Genomic DNA, 11,974 nt, shown 5'->3' on the forward strand with positions numbered 1-11,974 from the left:
CGAGTTTATATCTTGCAATTCTGACTTTATATCACGCAATTCTGACATCTTTTCTCAGAATTGCTAGATATAAATTCAGAACTGTAAGTTATAAAGTCCAATTCTAAGGAAAACAAGACTGACTTTTTTTCCTCAGAATTGCCAGCTTATAACTCACAATTCTGAATTGATTACACGCAATTGCAAGATAATGTCTCCTCCACCCCCTTCTGCAACATCTTGAGCCACCTGGTACTTTTGCATCTATCATCTTCATCGACTTCAGCTCAGCCTTCAATACAATACAACGGCACCAGATGATCAGGAAGCTCCAAACCCTCAACCTGTCCCCACTCTTCATTCACTGGATTCACAACTTTCTTAGCAATAGACCACAAGCTGTCAGAATCGGATCAGTCACCTCATCCACCATAATCACCAACACCGGCGCTCCCCAGGGGTGTGTACTCAGCCCCTTTCTGTACACACTCTATACCAATGATTGCACCAGCCCCTTCCCTGTCACCACATATTTCAAATACTCAGACGACACTGCCATTCTAGCATTTCTCAAGGACAGTAACTCCATAACTGCTTACCACCAGTCTGTCACCCACTTCACTAAGTGGTGCTCCGACAACTTCCTGGAGCTGAATGTAGACAAGACCAAGGAGCTACTCATCTACACTCAAGCCCATACCCCGGACCTGGCACCCACTATATTCACAACAAAATAGTTGAACGTGTCAATCACTTCAAATACCTCGGACTCACACTGGACAATAAACTTACCTTTGAGCAACATGTTATCAATATTCATAAACGTTCCCAGCAGAAACTTCACATTCTCCGTAAGCTCCGTGCCCTCTGTGTCACCCCAAAACATCTCTTACTGCTATACACCAGCATCATCCAACCCATCCTTCTTTACTGCTCCCCCTGTTACTATAATATGCTATCCATCACCAATAGAAATAAACTCACCAAGGTCACCTACATTGCATCCAAAATCATTAGCCTGCCTATTACAGACCTCGGCCACCAAAACAATAAAGCCATCACATGCATGGCCCGGACCGTCAGCAGAGACCCAGATCACCCCCTCCACAGCCACTTCTGCCTGCTGCCCTCAGGCCGCAGGTACAGGACTCTGAGGTGGAAGCGGGCACGCTTCAGTAAAAGCTTAGTCCCTTCTGCCATCGTTGCTCTTAACGGTTTTAAGCGCTAAACCTCACCATCTGCATATGTGTTGTGTGTGTATTTGTGTTGTTTGTATTTATGTCTGACAGTGTTTGTGAAAAAGAATTTCCCCCAGGGGACAATAAAGGTCTATCTATCTATCTATCTAATCAGAATTGCGAGATGTAAACTCTCAATTGTGAAAAAAAAGTCAGAATTGTAAGATAAAAAGTCGCAATTACCTTTTTTATTTTTTATTCTGTGGCGGAAACAAGCTTCCATAGATAGTTCACCCACCCAAAAAATTACTCACCCAGGTGTTTTTGTAATGTCGTCGGCCCTTCTTTCTTTTATGGACGACAAAAGGAGAATTAAAAAAAAAAGTCCCGCTCGCGCTCGTCCATATAATGGCAGTGAATAGTGACCAGCATCAATTTTAAAAAAAAAAAGATGCAAACTTATCAAAGAATGATCCCATGTGACACATATCCTATATTTCTGGGGATATACGAAATTAAATTGAATGTATTATTTACCCAAAATCCTGACCCTGGCCATTGGTCTTCAGTGCACGGCTGCACGTTCAAGAGACTCTTAGCTCCGCAGTTCACTCCGACTCGCACATAAAAAACAGTTGTGAGAAATCAAAATGAACAAAAACGCGACATGAAATACAATGCCTAGAAATCCCAACAAAGTAGCCGGGAACTTTCTTCACTGAGTCAAATATCTCCGGACCGGAACTCCGTTTGTCTGATGACAGTCAGAATAAAAGTTGAACTCGATAACTTCTTGTTAGGACGAACACAATGGAAATATTTACCTCAGAGAAGAAGGTAGATGTTCATCTCACAACTTGTGTGCTTTTTCTGGGCGAGACTAAGTGAAATGAGGAGCTAATAGAGTCTCATGAACACGCACATCGCGCAGAGACCGACTGCCAAGGTCAGGATTTTTAAAAAGCTTTATGCACTCTAAAAACTGCTGGGTTGTGTTAACCCAATTTTGGGTCAAATATGGTCTCACCCAATGTTGGGTTAAAAATTCAATTTAAAAATGGACAAACCCAGCCGTTGGTTTACATTTTTAATGTAACCAATGCAATTTGTCCATTTTTAAATTGCATTTTTGTCCATTTTTGATTTGGTCCAAAATGCAATTTGTCCATGTTTAAATTGCATTTTTTAACCCAACGTTGGGTGAGACCATATTTGACCCAAAATTGGGTTAACACAACCCAGCAGTTTTTAGAGTGTGCTGGTTGCTATTCACTACCATTATATGGACGAGCGCGAGTGGGACATTTTTTAAAAACTCTCCTTTTGTGGTCCATTAAAGAAAGAAGGGCATGCGGCATTACAACAACACCAGGGTGAGTAAATTATGACTTAATTTTCATTTTAGGTTGAACTATCCCTTTAAGGGTTGAAAATAGTGATGGAAAAATATCTGTCTGTCTGTGTCCAGGAAGCTTGCCAAGTCCACACTGATTCTGGTTCTGGTTTTCGGCGTCCACTACATCGTGTTTGTGGGAATGCCGCACACATTCACAGGTCATGGTTGGGAGCTGCGCATGTACTGTGAACTCTTCTTCAACTCTTTCCAGGTGAGTTACTGACTAATCTATTTCCTCTCCCAATAAATACTCACTAATGTGGCGTTAGATAACGTTAAGTATAATTATGTGTCAGTTTCCATTTCGGTTTAATTGGCTCTGTTGGCGTGATAAATAACTGCGGTTATATTTTTCAAAAGCATTTTGTTGCTTATCTGTGGACAGTGTGAACTGCAAAACTAATTTTACCACATGGAATAAATTAAAGATAATATACAGAATAATTGAATAGATAAAATAAATTAAACTAAAATTAAAAGTTGTTGCAGAAGCTCTTTACTCTTCTGTCTTTTCTGAGAAATAAAAGTTTAAATGAATGCAATTAAAACAAAATACATTTAAATAAATTGAATTAAAAGTTTGCGCAGTGAAAGCTTTCCTTCTTTACTTTTCTGTCTTTTCTGTGAAGTAGATTAAATTAAAAGTTGGTGCTGGATTTCATCAGAAGCTTTTCTTCTTTGCTTTTCTGTCTTACCTGCATGTGAAATAAAGATTAAAATAGATTCAATTACACTGAGATGAATTAAATTAAAACTTGGTGCTGGGATCCATCAGAAGCTTTTTTTCTTAGTTTGTCTGTCTAAAAATAAATGTAATCATAATAAAATAAATTGAAAGTTCCTACTGAGATGCATCGAAAGCTTTCCTTCTTTTTTGTCTGTCTTTACTATAAAATAAAAATGTAAATAAATTTAAATAAAATAGATTAAATTAAAAGTTGGAGCTGAAGTTCATCGGAACCTTTTCTTCTTTGCTTTTCTGTCTTTACTGTGAAATAAAGATTAAAATAAATAAAATATTTTAATTTAATAAAATACATTTTAAATTAAAAGATGCTTTTTTTTCTTGCTTCTCTGTCTTTCCTGTGAAATAAAAGCCAAAAAACTGAACATTTATATGAGTAAATGAATAATATATAATACATTTATTTATTGATAAATGAAATAGCGAAACAAGATATAGAGTACCAGTTTTTTTAAAAAGTAAGAAAGAACAAAATTAGTAATGAACAAGTTTGACTTATGAAATTGGTGTTTATTGCTCTCTTTCAGGGATTTTTTGTGTCCATTATCTACTGCTTCTGCAATGGAGAGGTAAGTGTGGGTGGAACAACATTTATATTTATTACATCATTTATTACACTTTAGCAAAGTTCGTATTCAAAGTGATCCTGTCAACCTTTCAGTCGAAGACAAAGATTTTAACGTCAGTCCACAACGTTGTTTTTTGCTCATGATCCTCGGTTCCATCCTAGGTCCAGACTGAAATCCGGAAGACTTGGCTCCGTTGGACGCTTGCGTTTGACTGGAAGGTTCCTGTAGTTTTGGCGAACTACCGCTACGGGTCGGTCCTGAACAGCAGCGGCGCCAGCGTCCAGTTCCAGCTGACCTCTGTGACCCGCAGTTCTGCCCTCCACACCAGCAGGGTGTACCGCTGTGCCGGTCGAACAAGTGTCAGCTCACACACACACGCCTCGCATATACACGCCACCTTGCCCGGGTACGTCTTCAGCAACTCGGACATTGAGAGCCTCCCGCCTTCGATTCCGGAGGAAATCGACGAGGAGGCCAAACACATCGATGACATCACGCTCAAAGAAAGCGATAAAAGCGTGCGACGGGAAGCCCTCAGCATCTGCTTCGAAGAGAGTGGACAAAGCACAACCCACGTGGATTCTGATGACATCATAAAGAGGGACGATGACGACACCCCTAAGGAAATCACTAAATGCGCTGATGACATCAGGCTGAAGGATTCTTCATCTGTGAGGTACAAAAGTTTGGATCAAGAGGAAGAGGAAGTACTTTAAAAAGCAGACTTAATTTAACGTGAATTGCCGTTTGAAACCCATTTACTGTGGTCAGCGTAAAAGGAAAGTCGCCTCAGAAAAAGAGCTTGGGGGGGAAAGTACGACATGGATTGATTCATAGTAAGACCCAGAATGTGTATTAAGAAAGTAAATGGGGTCCATTTTGATTTAATGATCACTTGCCATTTTTAACCCATTTTACTTTCGTCATGTGACGTATTTACAATTGAAACAGGATATTCAACAACAAAAAAACGTAATATTTTCCTTCAGGAATTTATTGGATTTCGTTAGAATGTCATGCATTGATTCATAGTAAGACCCCCAGAATGTGTATTAAGAAAGTAAATGGGGTCCATTTTGATTTAATGCTTACTTCAAAAATCAGAATGAATTGCCATTTGCAACCCATTTCACTTTCATAATGTGACGTATTTACAATTGAAACAGGATATTAAAAAAATAAACCTGGATTTTATCTTTCAGGAATTGATTGGATTGTCAAAACTGGTCATATATACCAAAAATGAAGCCAGACCTGAATGCGCATTTGCTAAGAACGTGTATTCAGAAGTAAATGGGGTCCAATCTTTACTTAAAAAATGATCGCAAGCCGGTCAAACAGAGGCTATACGTGTTGTATAATGCATGAAAATACTGGGTTTGGTTTGGTTTGGAACAACTGGTTTCACTCACTTCTAGGCCTTGCGTTCAAAGCCCAGTTTGCGAGAAAGACTAATTTCTTTGCTGGAAATTAGCATCATCGCACTGCCGTACAAGATTGTTTACGTCGTTAAGTTTGGTAAATTAAATGTGTGTAAATATTTCCTTCACAAAGTGTCACTGTGTTTTTTTGAGATCAACATATGGTTGAATTTTGCGATTCAAGCTGAATGAATTTCTGCTCAAGTAGTTTGTAAAATCATTCTTACAGGTTCTTAGTTTATGCAAGAATGCTTTTGCAAATCATTTCCACAAATTCCTTCCGCTTGTTTTATGTTTGTAAAATTGTTTGCAAAAATATTTGTGCATAAGTTGGTTTTACCAATAAATTTAGACAAATATGTGTTCTGCTCGTGTTTTATGAATGCGACCTAATGTTCAGAGTTCTGCTTTGCGATGTAAGAATTTGATTATGCTTTTAGCAAGACAGTCAGTTGGTCGCTGCTTGGCATGAATGTTTTATTGTACAAATTTTGTATCAAGCTATTTTTTTACTGCAGTTTGCCAGTAAATGTTTTTCTTAAATTGTTTTAAATGTATTAAGGTTTCACGCAAAGGTGTAATAAACTCAATTAATCATACATTGTATTTCAGAATATGAACTAATGATATGCATGTGCATGCGATGTGCATGTCAACAAGAACACTTAAATTTACATTGTAAAATGTAAAAAAAATAAAGATTTCAAGAACACAGAAATAAGTATACAGCACTGAACTAAAAATCACAAATTTATATATTGCCAAAAGTATTGGGACACCCCTCCAAATCATTGAATTCAGGTGTTCCAATCACTTCCATGGCCACAGTTGAATAAAATAAATAAATTAGGCATGCAGACGCTTCTACAAACGTGTGAAAGAATGGTTTGCTCTCAGGAGCTCAGTGAATTCAAGCGTGGGACCGTGATAGGTTGCCACCTGTGCAATAAGTCCATTCCTGAAATTTCCTCACTAAAAATATTCCACGGTCAACTGTCAGTGGTATTATAACAAAGCGGAAGCAATTGGGAACAACAGCAACTCAGCCACGGAGTGGTAGGCCACGTAACATCACAGAGCGGGGTCAGCGCATACTGAGGCGCACAGTGCGCAGAACTCGCCAACTTTCCGCAGAGTCAATAGCTACAGATCTCCAAACTTCACGTGGGCTTCAGATTAGCTGAAGAACCGTGCGTAGAGAGCTTCATGGAATGGGTTTCCATGGCCGAGCATCCAAGCCTTACATCACCAAGTGCAATGCAAAGCGCCGGATGCAGTGATGTAAAGCCGGCCGCCACTGGACTCTAGATCAGTGGAGACGTGTTCTCTGGAGTGACGAATCACGCTTCTCTGTCTGGCAATCCGATGGACGAGACAATCCTGGTGGTTGCAGGAGAATGGGACTTGCCTGACTGCATTGTGCCAAGTGTAAAGTTTGGTGGAGGGGGGATTATGGTGTGGGGTTGTTTTTCAGGGTTTGGCCCCTTAGTTCCAGTGAAAGGAACTCTTAATGCTTCAGCACACCAAGACATTTTGGACATTTTCATGCTCCCAGCTTTGTGGGAACAGTTTGGGGATGTTCCTGTTCCAACATGACTGCGCACCAGTGCACAAAGCAAGGTCCATAAAGACATGGATGAGCGAGTTTGGTGTGGAGGAGCTTGACTGTCCTGCACAGAGTCCTGACCTCAACCCGATAGAACACCGTGGAGACTGCGAGACAGGCCTTCTCGTCCAACATCAGTGCCTGACCTCACAAATGCTTTCAGAAGAATGGTCAAAAAGTCCCATAAACACACTCCTAAACGTTGTGGAAAGCCTTCCCAGAAGAGTTGAAGCTGTTACAGCTGCAAAGGGTGGGCAAACTCCATATTAAACCCTACGGATTAGGAATGGGATGTCATTAAAGTTCATGTGCATGTAAAGGCAGACGTCCCAAAACTTTTGGCAATATATATATGTGTGTGTGTGTGTGTGTGTGTGTATATATATATATATATATATATATATATATATATATATATATATACTTGTACGTAAAGTCAACGTTTGTCATGTACAATATCAACATATGGACAGCTTCTAAAATGCAAACCCTTTTACATGTACAAATCTTTACAAATACGCAAATTATGTAGATGTGTTTTAACTACATACTGTATAATGGAATTAAATAATCCAATTCATTATAAATGCAATAAAATAAACATGAATTCCAGAAAGCTAAACTTAAACAGAGGAGTCATACAGAATTTTACTTCTCTGAAGTTCTTGTGTAAAAATACGTAACAATTCATATGTTGATATTGAATGTACTATATCAATCCAAACACACAAAATGAATCGATATGTCAATACAAACATAAAAAAATGCTACAGTATGGTACATTTGAATATCTATGAAGACTATAGGTTCATGTTAAAATATGATCATACAGGTGATCATTATGATGTAAATATAAAGCACGACATGTTTACTTGTTCCAGTGAATAGCTGCATCTGATGATCACAACAGGCCACACACATTAGTGAGATAGTATAGTTAAATGCAATTTGAATTTGAATAAGCTTCACCCTGAATAGCTGAATTAAAAGAAAGACTCAAGTGTTTACCGTTCGGTACCCCAGGGTGCCCTTAATATGTCTTGCTCTGAGTTTAAATCAACTGTACAGCCATTTATGGCCCCCGTGGGAGTCGGGCTATGTGCTAGTACTGTGATTACAGTTACATAACCTTTCCCAACAGGGCTCCTGTTTAATCACAGAGAAAGTTTAGTTACAGAAAATAAATAGTCAAGTTAAGGCTTACAACCAGGGTTAGGTGTTTCTACATCAGTGTTATTCAGCTATCATTTCCCTCTGATTTTAGGTTATGGGTTAGGACTACATTTTCAGACTTAAATGTTGTGCAGGGTCAACAAAATATGCAATGAAATTAAATGGTAACCGAATTTTTATATAAGTTTCCTGATTCTAAGATTTTTCAGATCCAAAAAATGGAATGAAATGTTTCAGATGATACTGTGTGCAGAAGAAACTACAAAATTCTCTACAATTCCTTGCAAATTATCTTTCATTAATTTGTATTTAATTTGATTATTTTATAAATGTATATTTATATACACATTAGCTTTTAAGTTATTCATTGTTTAACTCTTTTGCTTGTCTATTTGTCTTTAGGAATAAAACTAAACTCTCCATAGGAATGAAAGAGCAACATCTGAACATTGTCCTTTTGTGGATCATATATTCTGAATTCCATTTTGATTTTTCGATGGCAGACATTCTTGTCTAAACAGCAAAACACTAGCCACGTCCATCCAATTTCCCCTATAAAGAAGCTGAATAGATGTCCTCAGACTTGTGCCAATATTGATTTGCCTCCTGATTCGTTGCCCTTTTGAACATGCACACAAAGTCTTTTCATAGAAAGGAAATGGAGAAATGATTAACTTTAATGATGGCCATTGAGTAAGAGCAGGTGACAAAATGTCGCTTTCTCACAAATTATTATACCTTTTAAAATGCCCCGTCATCGCTAATCTTCCGAATTTCTGTCTCCATTAGCAAGCGCATCAATGCAAAGTCTCCCACCTCCTTTCCTCTTTTAATCATCCCTTTCCTGTATTTTCTGTGCTTATTAGCCACTACGACAAGCTCAGCCGGTGAAACCGATGTTAATGGGCTTCATGTTCAACACTCTTTCGCTTCAGTGAGGACCCCTGTGTTACTTTGCCCAGTTGGCACACACACAAAAAAAACCTTCTGAACGCTTGTTTCTCTGTAACTCTTGTGTAGAAGTGCCAGAAGCATTGTTATTTCCATGCAATCTGTGAAAAGAATATCTCTATTTTTTAACAAAAGGAAGGATATTTCTGGCGATGGCAGAAATCACATTTTCCCCACCACCGGTGCACAAAAATATGTTTTTTTTTTTTGTCTTTTTTTATTATCATGTCTAGCATGTAATTAACGGCTTGAGGCATAATTCGTACAGTTATAAGACTTGCCGCCAAGCCATAGTTTCATATCTCATTACTGTATCCAGTGAGGCATAGCTTGCAGATGATGGCTTCATTACAGACACTAAACACTTTTATCTTATTTGAATGGTTTCATTTCTGCAGGTGTGTTTTTCAATCAATCTGCTGATTGATTTTTATTCGTAGATGCATCATTCTCCCAGGGAAATGTTATTGCTCAGAGATTGCCCTTTCTTCTCTGTTATGATTCAAATAAGCCTCAGTAGCAATGGTTCCATCCACCGATTTTCATGCAAATTTTAGGAAATCCGATCTGATCTCACGAGAAAACAATTCGTATGAATTAGTAATGTGACTCGTAAACAAATTTAGGATTATTGGAAAAAAACATAAGCTCCAGCCCTAAACGTACCCGTCACTGGGGTGTAAGCAGATAGTTTGAAAATGTATGAATGAGATTATACGAATTCATACTAATTAGCCACCAATCGGCAAAACGTACAATAGTTACGAATTGCCATGAAATTGTGTTAGGATATCACAAAAAATGCATCAATTCTTAAAATGCGCATAAAAAAAACGTATGCACTCAGTATCATTTTTTATCCGATAAGAAGACAAGCACATAAACTACAATGGAAATCGAATAAATCCCTAAAAAAACCCACGTGACTTTGTGTCGACAAAGGATGTGATTGGGTAACTGGACTAACCAATGGACCAATCGCATCGCACAGCATCTCAAATGTTGCTTTGGTCGCTCTGAAATGCCTGAGCCAATGTTGTCATCAAAATGGTTTGGCATTGTGACCTCCCAAAACTGTCTCACACTGTTGCATTCCCAAACACCAGGTATCGGAACGCAAGATATCATGTTATTGCGCATATTATTGCGTTTCGGCTGCATGTACTGAGGTGCAAGTCATTAATGATGTAGGAAAAAAGAGCCACAGTTTCTTCACTGATTGCAGCAACTTCCATTTTTATTTTTATTTTGTGCCAGTTTCCCAGGAAGTGACCATTTTGTTCTCTTGAACACGTGGGATAAAAACTTTGTAATGGATGAAAACTTGGTGCTTTATTTGCAAATAAATTAGCAACTTTGGATGGAAACAAAGCTAGCGACATGACTTTTGACCAAATTATTCAAAAATTAAAGATGCTCTGTCATTTTTTGACTGCACTGAAGCTAAATACCATGTGTTTGCAGATATTTTTGAAACATGCACAAGTTCTCTTTGAAAATTCTTTGAAAAACAATGCTACAGCCAGTTATTTTACTCTGAAATGTGCGTTCCGTGTCGGAATGTCTGTTTTTGTTTTGGTCTGTGTGATTCTCGCCCTCTGCCAATTTACCCAATAGTATTTCGCCACCACAGGTTGCCAGTTGGCGGAAAACACAGCGTATTGCAGCCATGGAAGCCAGCAAACAAGCCTCGGCATCCATCTAAAGTTTCCTCGCCTTCCATTGTCAATTGCGCTCGCTCTTGTTGCGTGTCCTCAATCTGGAAACCCATGTGAGCGTCGAGTCTGAGGAAGAGGAAGAGGTGGAAACAACTCCACAATATTTTGAATTTGGACTGCAGTACCCATTTCAACCACTAGCTGTTAATATTACATACTGCACCTTTAAAAATTAAGTGAATATGTAAATTGTTTAGCCTACCAGTATGTGGTGAAGTCATCCTTCTTTTAAAGGATTACTTAACTTCAGAATTAAAATTTCATGATAATTTGCCCACCCATGTCATCCAAGGTGTTCATGTCTTTCATTCTTCAGTCGAAAAGAAATTAAGTTTTTTGAGGAAAAATGTTCCATTCCACTGTCCTTATCTAGTGAAACAATCGATCATTTTCTAAAAATAAATAAATAATATATATATATATGGGGTTTTTTTTATGACAAATGCACCACGAATTACATAATCACGTTGAAAGGTCACGTAGTACAAGGGCGGAAGTACCGATCTAGTGTTTACAAAGTGAACGTGCAAAGACTAAGTCAAACACCATTTACAAAAAAAAAAAAAAAAAAAAGGTAAAACAACAATGTTGGACGATTTTGACGTTGGAAGACAAAATGAGGTAGGACCTATCCTACCTTTTTGAACCGGAAACCGCGTGACCTTTCAAGACGAACGTTTGTGGTTAAAAAGTATAGAAATGTTTATATTTTTTAGAAAATTACCGATCGTTTCGCTAGATAAGACCCGTATTCCTCGGCTGGGATCGTGCAGAGATCTTTGAAGCTGCATTGAAACTGCAATTTGGACCTTCAAACCGTTGTACCCCATTGAAGTCCTCTTGGATAACGTGGGGTGAGTTAATTTTTAGGAAATTTTAATTCTGAAGTGAACTAATCCTAAAGGTATCTTTGTGTTAAAGTTTTGAAAAAGGAGGAGGAACAAAAAATGGTTTTATGTATAAATCCAAGATGGCCACCATTTTTGAAAGATGTTTTTCACAGAAACAAAGACACAAAATATGAATCATATAGACCAGAAAAAATTTACTTGATGAGAAATTTTGAGTTTATATTGAGATCTCTTACTTTTGATTGCAGATCTTGGCAACTAGCAAAGTTTGAATCTTTATTGAGATTCTGAAACTCATGTGTGGGGGTTTCTCAGAAGTAAAATTCTGGAGCGGGAGCCTTAAGCATAAGTTAATTTGTGATCCAACTGAGAAATCAGATCTCATTT

General features: G+C 38.1%; 1 protein-coding gene across 2 annotated transcripts in view; it reads left to right on the forward strand.

The window, feature by feature from the left end:
* Positions 1-6,003, forward strand: part of pth2rb (parathyroid hormone 2 receptor b) — a 29,389-nt gene extending 23,386 nt beyond the window's left edge. The window contains exons 11-13 of one of the 2 annotated variants that reach the window (XM_079891365.1): positions 2,626-2,764; positions 3,826-3,867; positions 4,029-6,003. In XM_079891365.1, coding sequence (XP_079747491.1) covers positions 2,626-2,764; positions 3,826-3,867; positions 4,029-4,583 — 736 coding nt within the window. In that variant the 3' untranslated portion in view covers positions 4,584-6,003. The remainder of the gene's footprint in view (positions 1-2,625; positions 2,765-3,825; positions 3,868-4,028) is intronic. The other variant, XM_079891366.1, reaches the window with a different exon arrangement.
* The last annotated feature ends 5,971 nt before the right edge of the window (positions 6,004-11,974 follow it).

Source organism: Squalius cephalus (assembly GCF_949319135.1).
Source record: "Squalius cephalus genome assembly, chromosome: 13".
Taxonomy (NCBI): domain Eukaryota; kingdom Metazoa; phylum Chordata; class Actinopteri; order Cypriniformes; family Leuciscidae; genus Squalius; species Squalius cephalus.